Raw genomic sequence first — 22,907 nt, 5'->3', positions numbered from 1 at the left:
CAGAAATCAGATGCTGAGACTTGCCCCAGCTTTTAAAGATAAGTGACTGTCATGGTTCCTTGTCTTGCTCCTGGCTGGCTCACCAGCCCAACAGGACAACAAAGGAACAGCCCTATGGCTGCTCAACTGCCCCCTCACACACACACTCTGGGATGAGGACAGCAGAGGCCAACTAGAAGTTCATGGGTCAAGACAAAGGACAAGGAGGGTTCTTCACGGATTAAGGTCCCGGGCAAAACAGACTCAACTTGGGGAAAAATAATAATTTAATTTCACACTAATCAAACACACCCAGGACACAGACACACACAGAGCAGGGCTTGCATATGTTACCCCACCCCTCCCTTCTTCCCAGGCCCAAATCACTTTGTTCCTGGTTTCTCTCCCTCCTTCCTCCCAGTGGCACAGGGGGACAGGGGATGGGGTTTAGAGTCAGCTCACAGGCTGGTGGTTCCTGCTGCTCCTTCCTCCTCAGGAAGCTTCTCAGCTTCTTACTGGAGCCACTCCTGGGGCCCTTCCCCCAGTACCAAAAATCCTGCCAAACCAGACCAGCACAGTGACTGAGAAAATAAAAAGAAGTCTAGTTTGGATTTCTTCCATGGTCATAGAAATCTCTATTAACAGTGTCGGTAGGACAGCCCATCCTGGAGTGCTGATAAACTGACTGTCAGGCACTCATGACAATGCAGGAGTTGTCCTTAATCTTTGTGTTGCAGGTGTCCTTGCAGCAGAGCTTGATGGTTGGACGAACAGTTGAAAAATGTTGCCTTTTAAAGTCCTGGTGGAGATCCATCTCAGATGACAGTGGCTTTCTTGAGGGATCTTAAAAGTAACAGAAAACCTATTTAAGGCATCATTCTGCTACTGGCTTTGCATTGCAATCTCATTTTATCCAGCCAGACTTCCTGGTTTTTCTTTACTTGGCCTTAAAATAATGGGTAAAGATGCAGATGTGCAAGTAATTTCTGTCAGCTACAAGATCAAATTTAATAGAAAATATTTCACAGTTGTTTGTGGTGTTTGTTTATAATGACAAAGAGAGAAGGGAGAACACAATGACATAAGAGGCTAATACAAGTGTCCGTGCAGCCATGAGTTAGGAAAGGGCTATACTGGGTATGCCAGAATAAAAAAATGTACATCCAAGAAGGGGGGAGAGGCAAGAGATGGGAGAAATGCAAAATCAATTATCCAAAACATTGTGTTGTAGAAAAGATGCAGTAATTGGCAAGAGCGATATCTGTGTAATCAGAAGCAATTATTTCAAGGGACATTTCTCTCATTACCAAGAGTGTTAAGGGCTCTTTTCCATGAAAAGAAATCAAATAAATAAAAGCACAAGAAACAGAGGTTGTCTGAATTGATCCTGTTTTCGAGTGTGAACATTGAATTGCTTGCGGCTATACACAGTAAGTAATGCTTTATGTTTCTTTGTGCATGGAAAGGAAGAGATATGAACAGATCAACAGCCTGTTCTCTTTTTATAAGCCTCCTCAGTTGCATATTGCCCTTCAAGGCTGTCCTGTCAATGGTAGCATTAGGGTTATGAACAAGAGTTATGATCAGAAGGCAGTCACCATGGGGAGATGCCATTTCGCATGCTCTGCAGAGCTGCCCAGGGTCATAACAGCTTCTTCCTAGTCCCAAAGCTATTGGCTCAAAATTCAAGTGCTGCAGATGGCCCCAGGAGATATGACTGGAATGCTGATGACATACTCAGCCAAACTGAGCTGCCGCTAGAATAAAACACACCCCAAATTATTCCTGGCACTTTCATTTTATGCTTAAAATCAGATATACCTCTTGTTATGTTTTGCTCCCTGAAATGTTCCCATTCTTGTATGCTAATTCCTGAATTAAAAAAAAATAGCTAATATGGTACTTCTGAGACTAGTGTTTAACTAAAATGTCAGATCTGATGGAGATCTCTGAGGCATCTGAACAAGTAGCAGTGAGCTTGCAGAACAAAAAGAAAAAATAGCATAGCATCTTTGCAGTGTTCCCAAACAAGTAAAAACTTGAAGGAGTTGTTTGTGGAGTGTTGGTGATAGGCAGTAGTTACAGTTCTGCCTCAAGTACTTCCAAGTGATTAGATAGCTAATTCATCTTCAGATTATAGTTGTCCATAAATAGAAGGTTGTATGTGATGCTTATTAATGTGATATAGGATATTCTAATCAATCTTCCTATATGCAGTCAAATTCATAAATGAGAAGACCATGGCAGCCTGCCTATCACAGTGCCTGACCTGCAGCATGCCAAAGTGTTGTGCCTGGTCTGTTGCTGCTGTAATTTTGATTATTTTCAGTCTTATGTTTTAGGTGCTTGGTCAATCCTGAGGTAAAGATTATTTTTTAAAATTGTTAGTTTGTCTTGCTGTATTAGAAACAAGAACTGATTTATTAATTTATTTATTTATTGAGCTTGGGTTGAAGTTCTTGTTCCATAAATCCACCTGGGTTTTAGCCTGATAGGTGAAGGGAAACTTATTAAAGAATTTGTGTTGTGTCTTCTCACAAACCATGGTGAAACCATGTTTACAATTTCACTTCAGTACAAAAATAGAAACAACTTTTTAAATGGCTTATTGCAGGGCAGGTTTTGAAAGTTCTAAGGCTTTTGAACCTTGTAAAACTTTTCAGTGCAGCACATGATCATCCAACAGGGTTGTGGCTTTCTTTGCATTTGGTGTTACTCACAGGCAGTATTACTGCCTTCCTCTGCCACCTTTTCTTTTGTGTACTGCTGAGAGGTGTAAATCACATCTGGAAAAAATAGCAGGGAAGGCACACCTAGTGATTCAGTCCTCAACATGATCTTTCCACTTCTGCATCTATAATGCAAAAGCCTTGCCCCACGCTGCTTGCATTTCGATGTCTGCAGGAGAGCTGGTGGCCTGACTCAGCTGTGATGGCTGGAGGGGCCATGGAGCTGGGGGGCTGTGAGCAGCACTGCTGCCCAGAGCTTGCCCTGCTCCACTCTGGCCTCGGGCAAGGTCTCCTCTGAGCTGGTTAAAAGTGAGAATCTGCCTGCTCTGCGCTCTCTGTGCCTGATCTTGCAGCCCTTCTTCAGGTTTCCAGTGGTGTTAATCTCGTGTTAAGACAGGCCTGTTTAGAAGCTATATTTGGTGAAGCTAATGACTCACTTAATGGTGAGCTTTTTGAATACAGTAAGCTGGGACACTTGGAAAGCCCCCGCCATTCAGGTTCTGCTCCACCAGCTACTGCCCCACTGTGCTGCCTTCTGTGCTGCCTGCGTGAAGTCTGCAACAAAATCTGTCTGGGGGTGGCTTGACTGGGAAGAGGTGGGAGGCTGTCTACACTTAGAAATGTCTCTCAAAACATGGCAGCACCTCCTCCTACACAAATTATTACAGGACAGTGAGGAAGTTACCAAGTGAGAGGGGAAACATGCTTTCAGGAGGGCAGCAAGTGCAAAAATAGCACGTCTGTCAAAGAATAGCTTCTTGATCAGAATTGCCCTTGTGATGTGCATATTCATGATGTGCTCTCACTGTTTGGAGAGTTAGAAGTATAATTACAGCTTATTTTCTTATTTATTTTCAACAGAATATTGAGAATTTAAATGTAGAATTAACTGATGCAGTATTCTAAGAGCAACAGGAGCTGGTCTTTCCATTTGCAGGAAGGAGCTAGGAGACTCAATGTGGTTACTTATATGTGCACTACATGTATTAGTATGAATTGAATAATGAGTAACTAAATCAGCTTTTTAGTGAAGCTTGCCAGTTGTACTGTGATAATTGCTAGTTATCTTGGGCCTTAAAGCCAAGTACATCCTTCCCCGCCTACCAACCTGTTTGATTTTTGAAGTCAGTTCCTTAGGAAAGAAGCAGTACTTGGCTAAGGCGCTGATCCTGGCTTAGTCTAGCAACCAGAAACACTTCCCCAGTGCAGGCACTACCATAGTCCACAAGCTGTCTCTTAAAAAACAACTTAAAAAGGTAAAAGCTTTGACCAGAGTCAAGAGCAGTTTGCCACGGCCATGGAGATTATTGGCAATATCAAAGGTCATGGACTCCTCTTGGACTGTGCACAAAATGAAATGATCCTCAGGAGTATTTTATAGGTGATAAGGAGATATGAGGAACATGAGTAAGTAGTTTCTTAAAACTCTTTCTTCTGTGTGAAATTTATTTTTAGAGAAAACAAAAAGGTAGTCATTCCAGGTCTGAATGTTGGTCACTTGCTATGGGGTGCCATCTCCAGACTGATGGACTACCACTTCTTTCTTCCTAGCTAAGAAGCTGTTTCAGACAGGTCTTTTTGATCAGTCTTCAATGATTTGTAGTAATCTGTGAAAATGTTTCTTTCATTTACATCTCTTTGGACTTGGGAGAAGTGGGGGTTGAACTAGATGACCTCCAGTAGTCTCATCCAAACTCACCTAATATGTGATTCTCTGAAGGGTAAACTCTCTGTATTACATTGATTAAAGAGCAGTTGCCTTTTACCTGGGCTTTAAATGTTTTGTACTTAGCCACATGAAGCTCTAGGCATTGTCCACTGACACTTGTTGGTGTGTCTCTTGTAGTTGTGCTGTGACATTAGATGTGGGTTAAGGTGCTCCAGCTGAGATGTTTGGGCTGAGGAATGCAGAGATCCACCCATGACAGAATTATTATTAGAAACATTGTCTGGCAGAGATTGACAGAACATGACTTAGAACTGTTTTTTAATACAACGTAGTTCTGCGCTCCCTTGCAAGCAAGCCATGTTAAAAAGTTTGCATACTAATTGCTGTGCACCTGTCTGATTTATCAGATTGTCCCTTTGACACAGACCTTTGCTTGCAGTAACAGTCCCAATAAGGCAGCACAGCTGAGACTCCAGATGCTGTGCCCCTAGCTATAGGAATAAGGTTATGGTTATGACCAATCCTGATACCTGGTGAAGGACTGACTTGGTGGTGGTGGTAAAATAAACCTAAAGGATGAGGGTGGAGAACTGGAGTGAGTGGGCTGACAGTCCAGGGAAATAACATAGCAGGAAGAAAGCAAACACTTCCTTTCCCTTTTCCACATGAGCACCATGGTTTTCAGGGCAGAAGAGGGTACAAGTGGAGGAAGAGTTTGTTAGAGGTGATAGGACTGGCACAGAGGGTGTGGGCAGACTGAGGAGTGGATTTCTGATGGGGAAATGTGATTGTGCCAAATTTGCAGCAGCATCTAAGTTCTTGCAAAGTTAATAGTAATATAACAAATGTTGCTTTAACAGCTTCATTCTCTATCACTCTTGTCACATCTTCTGCCCATATTCTCAAACATGACCAGAATATGTTTTCTCTTTTGTCACTGCTTGTCTTTTCTTGCTCCCAGATAGATGACATCGATTTAGCTGGTGTTAGTATAACTCCAAAGAAGTTTGGAATTCTATTATTCTGCAAGAAGCTGAAGCAGAATTGGTCTCTTTCTTGCACATATTCATGCACAAAGTTAAAATAATTTGAACAGTTAAGTGTGCTTAGAATTGGGCTCTGGATTTATACTTTACTGGTAATGCCCCATTGAAAATCAAGGTTAATTCATCCTTGTACTTACAGTTTAAAAGCATTAAAATATTTACTTACCAGCTTGAAACTGTTGACTTAATAAGATTTAAATGTCTGGATATAAAGTTGTGATGTATGACTTGGAAAAAGATTTGTTTTAAAAAGTGAAGTTATTTGTGTTCATGTTCTCTCACAGACATTTCAAGTTTGTTTAATGGGCTTATTTTAAAAATGTCTTCATTTTGGTTTATGTTTGTTGGGGTTTTTTTCAGTAGGAAATTCAGAGTTTTACGTAGAAAAAGTGAAATAGCTCTTTGGTTTTCACTGCTTAATAGGGGTGATTCTGTTTGATTGCAGTTATGTATGGGCTAGTTTACCCCTTACAAAATGCAAGCTTATAAAATATTCTTACTTTCTGATCAGACAATTCACTTGAATAAAACCCAGATACTGTTACATGTTATAAAGTATTCTTCTTGTGTAAAGAGAAGTAATTTTTTATTTTAATGCAAATCCCAATTTCTGTGCTGAGACCAAGTTAAAATAATGTGTTGGCTGGCTGGCCAGGACTGGGAAGAGTACCCACTGCTCTGGCTTTCCATTGAGAAGGTTTCCAGAGCCTTCAGAAAGCCAAAAAGGAGGCATGGTCCTGCTGGTGCTGCAGGCAACCTTACCTGAAAGCTGGCCTAATTTATGTGCAGTGCAGGAGCTGCTGGTGGGTAGGGAGTTGAGAAATGCCATGTGACAACTGGAGGTTGATGTGGGGGGATGAAACTGTGGATGAGCTTCCTCCCTATGTACCAGCACCCTTGGCTAACTCTGGTGATTTGGCTGTTTGTGAACATGGAGTTTGGGTGGGTGAGACACGGACATGGCTGGCTCAATCTCTGCAGGCTTCTTAATTCAGACACAGAACAGAAGAGTTTTGGGGATTGCTGGGAGAAGGCTCCCTGGTCTATACAGACGGGCAGTTTAGACTTCTTAGTTCCTCTTCATCAGGTCTAAGTTGACTTGCATGGGGCCGAATGTGCATCTTTCACTGGTTTACCTAGAAACAGCAGCGCGGTGCTCAGAGAACTGAAGTGTTTCTCATAGCATTTTGATTGAGTTTGTGTCTAGAAGGAAGTTTTATGGGCAGCAGAGAGTTGTCTGTGGCTGGAAAGCTGCCCAGTTGAAAAGGACCTGAGGGTGCTTGTTGACAGTCAGCTAAATATGAGCCCAGCAGTCAGCCCAGGTGGCCATGGTAGCCAACGGCATCCTGGCTTGTAGCAGCAATAGTGTGGCCAGCAGGAGTAGGGCAGTGATTGTTCCTCTGTGCTCAGCACTGGTGAGGCAGCACCTTGAATCCTGTGTTCAGTTTTGGGCCCCTCACTACAAGCAGGACATTGAAATGCTGGAGTGAGTCCAGAGAAGAGCAACCAAGCTGGTGAAGGGTCTAGAGAACACGTCCTGTGAGCAAAGGCTGAGGGAACAGGGATTGCTTAATTTGGAGGAGGCCGAGGAGAGACCACCTTGTTCTGTGCAACTATCTGAAATGAGGTCGCAGAGAGGCAGGTGTTGGCCTCTTGTCCCAAGTGAATAATGACAGTACTAGAGAAAATGGCCTGAAGTTGTGCCAGGGGAGGTTTAGACTAGCTATTAGAAAGAATTTCTAAACTGAAAGAGTAGTCAGGCACTGGAAAAGGCTGCCCAAGGAGAAGGTGGAGTCACTGTCCCTGGAGGTATTAAAAAAAACATGTATATATGGCACTTCAGGATATGCTCTAGTGGGCATGATAGGTTTTTCTGGATTGATGGTTGGGGTCAGTGATATCAGAGGTAATTTCCAACCATGATGATGCTACGATTCTGGGATGACATTATAATTCAATGCAGAATCAAAGAATCATAGAATTGTAGAATGGTTTAAGTTGGAAGGGACCTTAAAGATCATCAGGTTCCAACCCCCCCTGCTATGAGCAGGGACACCTCCCACTAGACCAGGCTGCACAAAGCCTCATCTAACCTGGCCGTTAACACCTCCAGGGACGGGGCTTCCACAACCACCCTGGGCAACCAGTACCAGTGCCTTACTACCCTCAGGGTGAAGAATTTCTTCCTGGTGTCTAACCTAGATCTCCCCTCTTTCCATTTAAAACCACTACCCTTTGTCCTATCACTGCCCTCTCTGGTGAAAAGCCCCTCCCCATCTTTCTTGTAGGCCCCCTTTAGGTACTGGAAGGTGCTATAAGGTCTCCCTGGAGCCTTTTCTTCTCTAGGCTGAACAGCCCCAACTCCGTCAGCCTGTCTTCATAGCAGAGCTGCTCTGGCCCTTTGATCATCTTGGTGGCCCTTCTCTGGACCCCTTCCAACAGCTCCATGTTTTTCCTGTGCTGAGGGCACCAGAACTGCACACAGTACTCCAGGTGGGGTCTCACCAGAGCAGAGAAGAGGGGCAGAATCACCTCCCTGGCCCTGCTGGCCACACTTCTTTTGATGCAGCCCAGGATGCAGTTGCTCTCTGGGCTCCAGTGCATGCTGGTGGCTCATGTTGAGCTTCTCATCACTACCACCCCCAAGTCCTTTTCCTTGGAACTGCTCTCTATCCATTCTCTCCCCAGTCTCTAGTTGTGCCTGGGGTTGCACTGACCCATGTGCAGGACTTGTTGAACTTGCCCTTGTGGAACTCCATGAAGTTGGTATGGGCCCACCTCTCCAGCCTGTCAAGTTCCCTCTGGATGGCATCCTTTCCCTCTAGGTGTTAACTACTCCACACAGCTTGGTATTGTCAGCAGACTTGCTGGTCAGATACATGATTAGATAGAAGCTTGCATGGGTAACACATGTACTCTTGTTCTGGCTCTGACTTGTCTGTTATCTGAATTTTTGCATTACTTGAGGTAGTGTCTGCTTCTCTCCATGACCCAAAGGAACGAGAAGTGCTGAGTGTATCTAGGTGGCTGAGCCCTGTGACCACTGGGTGGTGTCACAGGGACATGACGGGTGATGAACACTGGAGGAACAGCTGAGGAGCAAGACCATTAATGGTGGGGCAGCTGAGTCACTGCACAACCTAATTTTTTTTCCTTTTTTTTTTTGTTTGCTCTCCTGGGTAGTATTTTTATCAAAAAAAGCTTGTGTAACCCAAGCAGTTTAAATGACAAAGTGAAGTCTGACACTGCATTGCTTTTGGTGGAACCTTTTGATATCCTGAGATGTGTTCTGGCTTTGGTGGAGAGAACAGTGCCCAGCCATCTTAAAAAGAAGGTGAAATAGAATACTGAGGTGCACGAGCTCTAGTGGTCATGACTAGCCTCTGCTATTCCTTGAAATAGTAGTGTGGCTATGTAAAGATTCATAGGGTGGGGCTTTTTTTGTTTGCTTTTAACCCCAAATGAGACATTGAGACCGTATGAGGTTGGGAGAACATCTGCATCAGTCTCCTGTGTACGAGAGGTCATAGAATTTGTCCTAGCTGTTCTCCACAACAGCCAAGAAACGTGTTGTGATATGGTGTCAGTCATTTCTCCTCCCCCTCTATTCTGCATTGGTGAGGCCACATCTGGAGTATTGTGTCCAGTTCTGGGCCCCTCAGTTCAGGAAGGACAGGGAACTGCTGGAAAGAGTCCAGCACAGAGCCACAAAGATGATGAAGGGAGTGGAACATCTCCCTTATGAGGAAAGGCTGAGAGAGCTGGGTCTCTTTAGTTTGGAGAAGAGGAGACTGAGGGGTGACCTCATCAATGTTTACAAATACGTAAAGGGTGAGTGTCAAGAAGATGGAGTTAAGCTTTTTTCAGTGATGACCAGTGATAGGACAAGGAGTAATGGATACAAATTGGAGCATAGGAGGTTTAAAGTGAATATCAGAAATTTTTTTTTTTACTGTGAGAGTGACAGAGCACTGGAACAGGCTGCCCAGAGAGGCTGTGGAGTCTTCTTCACTGGAGATATTCAAAACCTGCCTGGACACATTCCTGCGTGATGTGCTCTAGGTGACCCTGCTCTGGCAGGGGGGTTGGACTAGATGATCTTTTGAGGTCCCTTCCAACCCCTAGGATTCTGTGATTCTGTGATTCTATGATTTTATAGCCCTCATTGACAAGGATGTTTTTTAAAAAAGTGAAACTGAATGGCCTGTGACATTTCAGCAATTGTTACCAAGGGATGTCATCTCCTAAATACAGGAAGGCAACTGCAGGTAAAGCTTTTAATGATACCTAAAGCAGTAGTAAAATAAATCCACTTCCAGCAGCTGTTCAATAACTCTCAGTGTAGAGACCCGAGGAGCTTAAGATCTGTGAGACAAGGGGAGTAAAATATCCCACAAACTGTGAAACTTCACTCCTATATGTTTGTGGTTTTCCTGTGACTTGTGGATCTTCAGGGAGCGATTGCTGGTGTCAGTAGCATGCGGGGCAGTGCTGCTCCATCCAGGACTACTGCAGGTGCTCTTTACCAGGATGTTGTTAAGGGGGATTGTCAGAGGTGTCACTGGGGCAAGGGGAGGGCAGAGCAAAGTCCAGCTATGCTTGTCTGCTTTATGAAAAATATGTCAAAACTTAGCCACCAAAAATAGTAGCTTCTCTGTGCCTCTTTGTAAATCTCTGAAGAAACTATTCTGAACTGAAATGCACTCTCCCTGAGGGGCTTTTTTCAGCACTGAGCTAAATTATTTTTTTAATGGGGGGCTTATCCCTCCAGGGAAGCCATAAATATGCCAGTAGCTGAGCTGTACTGTGTTATATATTCCTGATTCTCCTATTAAGGGAATTCAGTAAAAAGAGGAGTCCGTACTCCCCAGTAAAAGTTCTAGCAGCTGTTTTCTTGCAATCTAAGTGATAGGGTATATAGTGCTTGGCCATATCTAAGCTCATGAAAATTTAATGTCTCAGTGGTTGAAACCAGTCACTTTTGTTTTTGGATCATGACTGGTGTTGACATTTAAAATGTCTCTTGATAATTGCTTCTAAGGTGGAGAGACAATAAATGATTTTTTTTGTATCTTGGGGGAGGAGGGAATAAGCAGACACAGAATAATTTACATTGAAAGGGAGCTTGAGAAGTCATCTGGTCTATCCCCTGCTCAAAGTAGAACCCCAAGTTAGAGGAATCTGTCAAGCCAAGTGTTGAGAATCAGGGATGCAGAGTGAGCCCTGATGGGCTCCCACTCCAAGGCTTAACTGTTCTTGTGGGAAGTTGTTTCATCCTTACATCTAAATGAACAAATCTTTTTCTGCAAAGCTGCTTTCTAGCCAGTTGGTCCCCAGCTGTGCTTCAGTATGGAGTTGTCTGTCCTGGGTCCATTGCACCTTTGAACTTCTTAGGGTTCCTGTCATCCAACCTCTCTGCTGTGCTGAAGATTCTCTGAATACTTAGTTTTCCCTCCAAAGCATTAGACTTTTCCCCAAACTCAGTTTCACCTGAAAACTGTCTGAGGGTGCTTCTCATCATGTTGTCTATGTCACTGATAAAGAAGTTAAAAAGAATTGGCTTGTGATCAACTGTGAACCTTCAGCCACAACTTCTTGAGCCTGATGGTCCAGGCATTTTGTAAGTTACCTTATAAGTGCACTTGTCTAGTTGGTGTTTTCCCAGTTAGACTGTAAGCATATTATGGGAGACTGTGTTAAGACTTGCTGAAGTAAAAGAAAAAAATATTTTTCCTGAAGCCATTATTTCATCCTACATGACAATCAGGTTGTTCAGTCATTATTTGCTCCTGCTAAATCTGTGGTCGCTGTTCCTAGTCACCTTTTTGTCATTCATAAGCTGGAAATTTTTTCCACAAGGACTTGCTTTGATCTTCTCTTGGACTGAACTTAGACTGGCAGACTGTTGCTTCTTGGATTTTCCTGCTTCCCTGTTTCGAAGATGAGTGTAACTTTTGCCTCCTCCAGTCAACATGACCTGTCAAAGATGAGGGGGGGAGAGCCTTACAGTCATCTTGACCTGTGCCTTCTGCATGTTCAGATGAATCCTGTTTTGTCCTGTCTACTTACATGGGTCTAATCTGGATAAGTAGTCCTTAACACAGTCACCTTTTACTAATGAGAAGCAGTTTGAAAAACACAAAGTACTAAGCAGAGACACATGGGGTGTGTGAGAACAGACCTTGCCAGTAGAAGACTGAGGCAAGGAAGATACCAGTACTAGTTTCCTTGCCTGCATTACAAAGTCTCCTGCTTTGTTCAGCAGTTGATCAGCACTCTCCTTGCTCCCTTTTGCTACTGATATCTCTGCAGGAGCTCTCTGTTACACTTCCCATTATTTTCTTTTTGTAGTGTTTAATAACGCCTTCCTGTTTCGATTACAAAACATGGACATGACTTAGTGGGGACTTGGCAGTGTTAGGGTAGCAGTTGGACTTGATGGTCTTAAAGGTCTTTTCCAACCACAATGATTCTATGGAGGTCCTCAGTGCATGCACCGTGTGTGTTTCTTTGTACCTTACACATATATGCCATGGTGATCAACTTTAGCTGCTTCATCTGCAACTTCAGGTTGCTTATGCCTGTATATCAGGACAATAAAGGACAAACGCTTTAATACATTTTAATGACATTTTGAGCCCCCTGCTGCAATCAGTTTATCAGGTTTATACATGTACTTATTCTGACATAAAATCCTACTTGTATAAAAGGGACTTCAGTGGACAAAGCAAGGGTTTGCAAGATCCATCTCTTGCTAATATCAGAAGCTATGCCTTGTTTTGAACAAAACTGGATTTACTTTGATTTGTATATTAATGCAGGTTTCATTGAGCAGCATATTTAATGTATCTCATTGATTTTGCCTGTAATACAGCTGAAACAAAGTCACTGCTCTAATAATTTGTTTTGCCATTACAATTCTGTGTGCAGATCTCATCCCCTAGGATATCAGGGTATAACCAGATACTCCATGTTCTAATCAGATTCTGCAAGGAATATGCTGTCTCTTCAACACTTGCATGATAAAGCTTCATCAACTAGAAAATGTATCTAATATTTAAAGTAAAAGGCAGTTCAAACAGAATATAATGGAAAAAAGCATTGTACAAAATTTTAAGACGTTTCTCAGATTAAACAAAGCAAAGTCCAAGCTAGAATGTAAGATGATTTGTCACTACTCCTTTTGCTGTTAAAGAAGAAAATGGTATAGCTGTCACTTCAGTTTATAGGGTTTGTTCCAGTTCACTAAAATAGCATCACCATCAGAAATGACTGACTAGCAGGATTTCATTAATGTGGTACTTACTTGCCACAGCATAGGTGCTTTGGAAAGTAATTTTGAAAAGCACCTACAAAAGCATCAGTAGCAGGCAAGACTCATGTTGTGAACTCATTTTGATGATAGGACTTGGATCTCTGAGGGCCCAGTGCTACAGTCCATCAGAAATACAAGTCCTGCTGACCTTGGAGGAGTCTTGCAGGCATTGTGCTGCTGAGGAGCAGACCTGCTTGCTGTGATGAGTCTGGCCAGAAGCATCCCCTCTGGCTGGGATAGTGGGAGTGTGGCTCTGCCTACAGCCAGAGGGTATTTCTGTGTAAACTGCCAGATTTCACCACCAGGTACTCAGAAGGCTAGTGGTAGAAAAGGGTAGTCCTCATCTCTCCATAAAGCAAGATGAGTAAGATGAGTCCCCTACAGATGAATGATCTTGTATTTGCAGATACCCTTAGCTTTATCAGCTGCTTTTGTGTAAATGTCTAAATGCTGAGCAAGATAAGATGGTGGGTTTTGTTTTGTGGTTGCTTTTATTTTAATGGACATACATAGAGACAGAATTTTGCATAATAAAGTGACTTGCATATTTGGATTCAACTTTGTTAAGTTGTAGAAAATGATAACTTGTACATAGGCATGTTAAGTCAAATGTCTCTTGTGAAGAACTTGCAGTGGAATTTACACATTTTATCTGTGGAATCTAATGCTATCCTTGGCTCTATCTGTTGTACTTAGGTAGCAAAGGAAAACAAGGACTTTTAGAGATAAATTTTAGAAGAAAAACAGCATTCAGTAACCTTGTTGATGACTAGATGTGACTTGAAATAAAAAAAAGTTCAGAAGGGTTACATGTCCGTGGTGTTTTCCAACTCATTTTAGCTGGCTGTAAAAGTGTGTGTGGGATGTTGGTTAGGTTTGGTTTTTTTCCTCGATTCTGCAAACTAGATGGTGCATAGCTCAGTGTGTGAGGCCAGACTGTCCTTGTTGGCTTTAGGGTTTTATTATCTGACTTGCTTTGCTGGACTTACACCAGGATTGCTTTGAGAGACAGAGTCCACAGGCACCAGTGGAGCTAGAAGTGAGGGAGAGCCCAGACAAGCAGAGAAACAGGCGCTACCTTTCAAGTTCCTGGGAGGCGCTGGTGGGGTAAATGCTGCCAGACGAATGTAGTGTGTTGAGAAAAAGGGCAAGGGAGGAGTCTGCTGGTAAGTGGTGGTACAGGTCAGAAAATTTATGCTTATTACAGAAGAATCACTAATAACTTAATATTTGAATACAATATTGAAAACTTTTCTCTGTTGTGTTTTTAGGGTCTCATGACTCATTTAGCTTCTATATCGATGAAGCCTCTCCAGTCGGGCCTGAGCAGCCAGAGACGGTCCAGAATTTTGTGTCTGTGTTTGGGACTGTGGCTAAAAAGCTGATGAGGAAGTGGTTGGCTACCCAGACCATGAACTTCACCAGCCAGCTGGGGGCAGGTATACGGTATTTTGACCTTAGAATTTCCACCAAGCCCAGAGACCCAGACAACGAACTCTACTTCGCTCATGGTTTATTCAGTGCCAAAGTCAAGGAGGGTCTGGAAGAGATCAACGCGTTTCTGGCTGACCACCCAAAAGAAGTGGTCTTCTTGGACTTCAATCACTTCTATGGGATGCAGAAATACCATCATGAAAAGCTCGTCCAAATGCTCAAAGACACGTATGGAAACAAAATGTGTCCTGCTATATTTGCCCATGAAGTCAGCCTCCAGTACCTGTGGGAAAAGGAACACCAAGTGCTGGTGTTCTACCACAGCCCAGTGGCTCTCGAGGTACCATTTCTTTGGCCAGGCCAGATGATGCCAGCTCCTTGGGCAAACACAACAGATCCAGAAAAACTGATTCAGTTCCTCCAGGCGTCAATCACTGAGAGAAGAAAGAAGGGCTCCTTTTTTATATCTCAAGTAGTGCTGACACCAAAGGCTAGTACAGTGGTGAAAGGGGTTGCTAGTGGTCTCAGAGAAACGATCACAGAAAGGTAAGTTTCTGGTGTGTGACATGTACTGACTGTGCTGAATGAGTGCTCTGGTAATGCTGCTTTTTTAGTCACTTTTAAAGAAACTCCAGCAGATAGCTTTTATCCATTCTGCTATAGCTGAGTCAGAACTTGGGCATAATCCTAAAATATTTAAATTGAAACATATTGAAAGAGAAACTTTTGTATCTTGAAAGACAGTCTGGCACTACAGCCTCATGAGATATTACAGGATTGGTTTAGCATTTTTGTTTTTTTCCTGAGTGCAGGTTTTTTCATTTGTTTTGTTTTTCAAATGTGGTTTCTTACCATAAGCACTGAGCATCTTGCCTTGGATTTCCTTACTAGGTGTGAACAAATCTACTTAAATTATCTAGATAATTTAAGTTTTTATTTATGCATCAGGTAATTTTTTTTTTTTTTCATTTTGGCCCATCATCAAAGCCTGACACTGCACAATTTGCTTCCTTAAGTACCTTTACTCACGTTAAGCATGTGTGGCTTTTCTCTGCATACCATCACATAATATATCCAAGCTATCAGGACACCATTAGAGTGAATTTGCCTCCTAAAAGTCTGTCATATATCATACAGCAAAGAGACAGCAGACCATTGTAGAGGCTGTGTACAAGGAATACTGTGTTGACAGGTCATTAATTGTTAAATTAGAAAAACAAAGCCGTCTGTGCAAGACATGCATTTGATAAATCACAGCTAGCTTAAAGGCAGGTATGTGTGACTGTTATTGACAACTTGGTAGGAAACCTGAAATTTCATGCAAAGACAGAAGATCTATTTTTTTCCCCTTAAAAACAAACAAAAAAAAGGGTTGCAGAGTGTAAAGAATTTATAACAGGGATTAGTGGTCTGGAAATGTTCTGCTGTCAGCACGGACGTGCCTGTGCCGTGAAGGTCTGTTCAGAACACTGTCCCTTTTTATGAGAACAACAATGCAGTCAGTGCCTGTGACTCTCCAAAGCAGCAGGCCTCATTTTTGAGAAAGGTTGAGGTGTTTTTATGGCAGCTTTCCGAAGCAACTGTTAACTTAAAAAAAAAAACAAACCAGCTAAACAAACAAAAAAACACACACAAAAAACCAACAAAAAAACCCACACCACAGAAAAACAATCTGAAATGCTAAAACACTGACACAGAAAGTTTTACAAGCAGTGGAATATAATTCAGACGTGCTTGTGCAATTGCATTTTTATCTGTATATCCTCCACGTATGTTTTTACAGGCTCCATTGGACTGGGGATCTCCCTTCCTGTTGAGTCTGTGAAGCACTTTTCTGTTGAAATACTACTTTGTTGTTGGATTTACTGTTGAACACTCTCCTTGTTGTTTAGGGATTTGTTTTCTCTGGTAAACATCTTTCTGACTGTTCTTTAGAACATGAAATAGCACAACCAAGAAACTGCAAGGTTCCTAAACTTGCTGCATCAATAAAATGGTCACTAAAAAACCCTTTTCTTCTTCTCTGGCTCATAATATGCTTCTTTGAAGCTGTTTAGAAAAATTAAAAGTTAAGTGGCTTCTGGATATGTTTGGCCCTGAGGTCTGAATGACCTGAACCTCTGAACTTGTAGTTTGTTTTTCACTACAACAAATTTTTAGATTATAACTAACTTGAAATGTCAGTAAATAATTGTGCCAGAATACCTGGAAATGTTGTTTTTTCCAAATCACAGCTGAGATTTTCACATGAGCCACAAGGTACAAAAAAGTCTGCTGATTACTGAATGATTACTTTTTACTTTTGCATAACTCTCTTAACCACTGCAAAAGAAATGGACCTTTAAAATTATCTCCAAAGGTGGTATTTAGTCTTCCAAGTGTGTAATCTCATTTCGAATTTCTACTACTTATTACAAAATACACTGCCAGGAAGACACAGGTTTGGAATGTGTGTTAATCTACACAGAAACTGAGCTCAGATATTGAGTTAACTTCTCTGAAAGTGAACATCTAGTATACTCAGAAGTGCTCCTCATTTGATGATGATCATGTTAAAAAAAATAGATGAGCAATTAAAAGATGTAGCACAATTAGCAGAATTTACAGAATTACTTTCAATCTTGCTGCATTAATGTTTCAGTAATTTGTAAGTACGTAATCCATACTAAAGGAGCTATATGTTCCATCTGTACTGTTTGCTATTTGAACCATATCATAATTATTTATAAAAAGATTATCCTGTCCTTTTCAGAATAAACATACGGCTCAAATTCCATTCATATGTCCTGGTAGGTAACACAGGGGCTTTTGTTGCTGGGTGCTGCATAGATTTATAAATTTTATACTATTTTTTGCTTATTAATAAATGTTGGTGAAGAGTTTTGCATTAAGAATACATTTTTATGCTTTTGGCAGCAGTTTTGTAGCCATACTTGGGTGGAGTTTTGGATGTCGAAAGATCTGAATGTAAACGTGGAATAAGGTTGAATTTTTCAATTAATTCTGGTGTTGGTTTTTTCCCCCTTAATTAAATATTACATTTAAGAAAAGGTCCTTTGGCATTTTCAAATCAAAGCCTTACTAATCTCTCTTTTCCTCTATTTGTACAATGGCCGTTTTCATTAATATATTGACTTAGTTCTGAAAATCCAGCAAGTTTAGTTTGTTTCAGAGACAATAAAAGATACCAGGTTTTGATCTCTGGAGCTGGTTGTTTGCTTTCAAGATTATTTACCATTTGAAGAGCAATGGCCACCTGAGGAGGAGAATGTGTTTTCTCTCGATTGCAGCATCTATCAGACCAGGAAAACTGCAAGCAGACACTGTGCAGCAGTCCGTGCTCCTTTCTGCTGCTTTGCAGGTCATGTTTTCAAAAAGCACAGTAATAAACACCTCTGTAGCCAATAGTAAATGGTTGGTTTAATAGCTCTTCATAGGAGCTGGTTGTGGTGGCGGAGGTCCACATGTTCAAACTGCAGTAAAGCAGTTTCCTAAGGCAATGCATTTCAGAAGAAGAGATGTTATTCCTCGTTATGTTCACCACAGCAGATACACAAGATGGAAGCCCCTTGGTAACCTTCATTTCAAACACACAAACATTTTCATGCTCCTAAGACTGTATTCAGTAGAAGACATAGCAGATCTGTTTTTTACTGATAATGCTTGCTTGCAGGCTTTGCTGCTGTCATCACACATAATACTCTGTGGGACAATAATTTGAAATAAGGAAAAATGATAAAGTCATAAAGCTTTCTGTGTTGCACCCCATACAAGAGGGAAAAGCCATGTCTTCTCAGTTCTTCCTAGGACCATAGCTCAGTGTTGCAAAACTGCAACACAGCTTGCATCTTAATTACTTGAATCACTCTCATGCATGCATGTTATGTTTTTTTGGATTTGATTAAGAACTTTGAGGACTGACAATATGTTTTCAGGCTTAACATTCTGTCACACACAGTCTAGATGCCAAGAAATACTCTTTGATTAGCAAACAGTACATACCAAATGAATTACATTCCCTCTGCGTATTGAATTAAATTCACAGTGAGGCAGCTGCCTTCAGTATGTCTGAGAGGCAGTTGTGAAACAATCTTTTGAGTGTAGAGCTGCTCTTCATAATAATCTAGTTTGTTTTCTGATTTGCAGTGACATTACTAATTTTATCTCTGACACTGGAGACGGGCATGACGTTCTCTTTTTGGTCTCTGAGTTTGAATAATAGAAGAAGAATAGATATCTCCTTCAGGGGGTGCAAAAATCCTGTGGTATTTTTAATGAGAAATAGAAAATAAACACACACCCAGCTGATTGTCACTTGATTTCCAAATTAATCTCTTAAGGATAATGTTCCCTGTAGCTCACATGTGTCTAAATCCTTACTATGATAAAGCTTCCCTCTTAGCAACTAAAGCAAATTTAAACAAAAAGTTGAAAAGCTTGCAGATGAGGTTGAAAGTTTGAAGTGGTGGCAAAGTCACACTGTTAACAAAGTGGGGGGGAAGGGGAGTAAGTAGACCAGATAATGAACTGTGTGCAGTCATAACTAAACAAGGACAGATTCAGTTAGCTAGTAGGTGGTTGTTACATGAAAAATAATCCCTGGTGTTACCAGACTGGGGATTTTTTAAAAGTCAGTTACTGAAGGTGTACTCTTTGTTCAAGCTGTATCTCAGCCCCTGAATTTTTCACTTTCCCTGTTGCTGGCAGAGTAGGGTTTGATGATGACAGTGATCCATGGTTGGTACTGACTGATGTCATTCCTAAGCTATTTTATATAAAAAACAACCACAGAAATGGCAACTATAACTGCTAGTTGTCTGGGCATCCTTCTTGCCTGTAACCTTTATGTCTGGCTCCCTTACAGGCTGCAGGAGAGCAGCAAGCTCTGATGAGCTGGTTTGGGTGTAGGACTGGATGAGCCCATAGCACCACAGCTGGTGTGGAGCCCTTTATATGCTAAGAGGCAGTTGCAGACTTGGTTACTAATTAATTTGTATAGTACAGGGGCATTTGCCACTCACTGCATTTGACTTTGGAGAGAGCTGTCTTTTTTTTTTTTTTTCTTTTTTAAAATTCAACCCCAGAAGGTACAAACTATCATCCTGGTATATTGCTAGCCAAAATTCTCAGTATTCCACTTCTTCCTCAAAGTATCCTTAATTACTTCTCGAGCCTTTCCACACAAAAGGTGATGATCCTGGTGTTTGCATACAGAGCAGCTGAGGGAGACCTTGGTTTCATTTGAAGCATCTGTCTCCCATATCAGCAGGCCTGCATGGTAAAATCCTGAAGGGTTGTGTATGTTCATGTTGGTTTTAGTGGCTTTTCATCATTGGAGCATCTGCCTACACAAGGATTTTAGCATAGCATTTTCTTGGAAAGTGCTGGGTGGTTGTGTCTGATGGCTTTAGTCATGAACCTAGAATAATATTAAAATGCTACAAAATACAAGAGCATAGGATTTTTTAATAACTTTGTCAAGTAAGTATTTATCTGCATACCTGTTAGTAGCCTGTGGGATTTAGTCCAAAAAGGAAGGTGGCATAGTGATCACCAGCGCTATGATCACCAGCACTAGCGGTGGCTTGGCTTTGGGGAGGCTTGTCTTGGTGTTTTATTGTGGGAGTGGGGTTGTCTCACAGTCTTTTCATCTATTTGAGGAATCTTGTAATCTTTATCGTGTTATGCAGCAAAACACCTTCTTGCAATTGCAGTATATGCTGTGAGACTACTTGTAAAGATATTTTATTTAATCCCATAATCACACTCTGAGCACAGTCTGACCCTGCATGTACAGAAAGCAGCGTTTTTCATCATGAAAAGGAAATGTTCATTCCCCCAGCCCCACTGCTGTAAGCTGTCACTGACATCTACGTCTCAAATATTTCATGCTTCTATCTGCATGGTTGCTGTAGTGAAATGGTAAATGGCTCATTAATTCCGCTGGGATTTTTTTGATCTTTCTAGCATTACTTAGATCACTAAGGGAGCTCTACAGCTAATAGATGCCAACAGGTGCTGAGCCCACGGGAAACGCATTTGTTGGTACTGGGCCTGGGTCTGCGTAGCTGCTTTTATCCCTCATCATGAAGGGAACATCTCCTTGATGTGTTGTTCCTTCTCCTCCTCATTTATAAGGTACAAAATGAGCACAAAGATTTACACCAACAAGCCTTTCCAGATTTATCCACAATCCATCTGATAATGTCTTTCTGAAACACAAGGACATTTAATACAACCTCAAGCAAATACAAACTGAGCAGGTATGACAATATCCATGTCTCTGTGTTGTATTTGCACTTACATGCTGCAAACACATTGTCTTCAGGACTATATGAGGACTTCAGGAAACCATTGTCTTCAGGACTATAGGGAGATCCTTGCTAATTTTTAAGAAGAGAACTGGGCAGTTCTGTACTAACATGCAAACTGTATGTTTGGAAGTCTGAATTTTTAATCTCCTGTAGCTGCCCCATGGTCCTGGAGTGGTAATATATGGACAGAAATTGTAAAAAAAAATCCTGTCAGCTCTTAAAACCCTGTTGCACACACTGTATCATTCCTGATGGGTTTGGGCAATTCTCAGCACCCTCCAAAGCCTTAGAGGGTTTTCAATTGTAATCTAGAAAGAACGCATCCACACTCTCCCTAGAGAAGTCAGCTGCATATCCCAGACTTCTGCAATGGCTATCTCCCCTGGCCTGGTGGGCTAGGGAAGCCTTAGGTACACAAAGCCCCTGGGAGCCACTGCCAGAAGGTACACCAAGTCTGCCATTAGTTTTATTAAATGGTTCCCTATGGCTACACACAAGTAGCCCTCATGGACTGACTGTTGGGACAAAGTATGTAGAGGGAGCATTAAAGAATCCTGGCATCCTGATGCCACATTTGTACAAAAGAAACAGCTGTAACTGGGGGAATGGAAAATAACTTGTAAATAGGGAAGGTAGCCAGACCAAAGGTCTTGGTGGTGTACCATCTTCTGTATGGTGCACAATTTGCACAGGCTATAAAAATGCCCATGTCTTTCTTCTATTAAAACAGAGATTACAGAGTTTATTCCTAGGAGTTCGGTAATGTCTGTGGGATGCAATACAATTCTTTCTTAGGGAGTCACTGTCATTATGAAAAATGCTGGTATAAAGATAAAGCTTATTTTTATTCATTTTGTTCTTAAAACCTGGAAATATTTAACATCATTTTATTGATCTTTTCTTTACTACTTTACTCCTAGGGAAATATTTCATAATTCCATTTTCTTCCAGGATTGATTTTTTTGAGGGAGAGGCCTAAGATATAAACTTCATGCAGTCAGAGATTCTAATAAGGTTGTCTATAATCATAAATATAGCACTGTATGTATCATCCCAGGCTGTACAGTTGCTTCAACAGACCACAGCCTATTATAGTAAATGTCTTCCAGAATTTATCACAGACACAAAAATAATAAAAGAACTGTCTTTGAGACACTGAATGATCATACAGTGGGATTTGACCTTTGGCAAGATTTTAATATTGAAGCTGTTGATCTGAGAGTTTTTGTAACTAAGCAACTGTCATCCAGAATATATTATAACATAAAATATTATTAAGATATGAAAGAGACTGAGTGCTTAGAGTGGAGTGGGAGCCTTGGTGAGATGCAGGCACTTTCCCACTGAAAATTTTTGTTTTCTGAGCTATAGCACAAAGGAGGAACATTACCATCATTTGTTTCTTTTGAGGTATTGAAATCTGCTTAACTTTGTCTTTCGAACAGTGCTGTGGTTCCAGCAAGCATTGTTGTGTAGCAAATCAAGAAAGAAATCAGATCTTGGGTGATAGGCTCCTTAATTTTGCTGCTGAAGAACAAAGGGGTACAGCCATGGACCTTTGTTCCCTTCCCACTCAGATTTGCATACTCTGAAGTCTGAAACTGGCTGATCTCCTTTTCCAGAGACCTGTAGAAAATTACAGCTCTGAGGCAATGCTGAAATCCAAGTAATTCCTAGAGGTATGGCAGTGTTCTGTGTTGCTTGAGTATCTGGGAAGGGATGATTTTAGCCAGTGTGTTTGCTGCCTTGTTTCCCAATGTTGGAATGGATATTGCAAAGAAACTTGCCTCCTTGTGAGCAGGCTTTTTCTCAGAGATAAGGTCATTATGCCTTGATTTTGCTGCTTATCAGGTTAAAGCAACACCAGGGCTGCCCCTCTGTTCTCTGCTTTTCATTGAGGAAAGTGCAGAACCAATGAGGACCCCTTACTACCCTCCCCCCCAGTTTCAGCTGAGCTGTCTGCTATGCAGGGCTCCTGGCCACTGTCCCTCCTCACGAGAAGGATCTGCCTCTGCTCAGCACCACTGTTGTTTCATCTTTTCCTTAGCCACTTTTTACCTTCTCTCTCCTCTCATGCACACTCTTCTTACTTTGTTTTCACATCTTCCTCTGGGCCATTGCAAGCAGTCAGCCCAGGAAGTTTCATTTCTACATCAGATGCATGTGCAGTGACAGTTAGGTTTTGAGTAACTGAGATGAAACAATTAAATCTGAAACTATAGTGTTACCATTGCCCTTTAAAGTTGCCACTGGGAGGCATGAGGGAAGGATGTTTTGTAGGGTGGGATGGTGTGGAACAGAGGTGATGTTTCAGGCTGGGTGATAGGTGGGTGGCCCTGAAGCCTCTTGCTGGAAGGTGATCAAGGTACTTGTGTGTGGTCAAGACTGGGGCGGTTTGTTTGAAGAGTGCAAGCACAAGGC

At 41.7% G+C, this 22,907-nt stretch overlaps 1 protein-coding gene across 1 annotated transcript in view; it reads left to right on the top strand.

Moving 5' to 3' along the window:
- PLCXD3 (phosphatidylinositol specific phospholipase C X domain containing 3) overlaps positions 1-22,907 on the top strand; it is an 86,248-nt gene that overhangs the window by 41,340 nt on the left and 22,001 nt on the right. The window contains exon 2 of the mRNA XM_051643608.1: positions 14,010-14,718. Coding sequence (XP_051499568.1) covers positions 14,010-14,718 — 709 coding nt within the window. The remainder of the gene's footprint in view (positions 1-14,009; positions 14,719-22,907) is intronic.

This window comes from Apus apus, chromosome Z (assembly GCF_020740795.1).
Source record: "Apus apus isolate bApuApu2 chromosome Z, bApuApu2.pri.cur, whole genome shotgun sequence".
NCBI classification, from domain to species: Eukaryota; Metazoa; Chordata; class Aves; order Apodiformes; family Apodidae; genus Apus; species Apus apus.
This window is presented reverse-complemented; position numbering and strand designations above follow the sequence as displayed.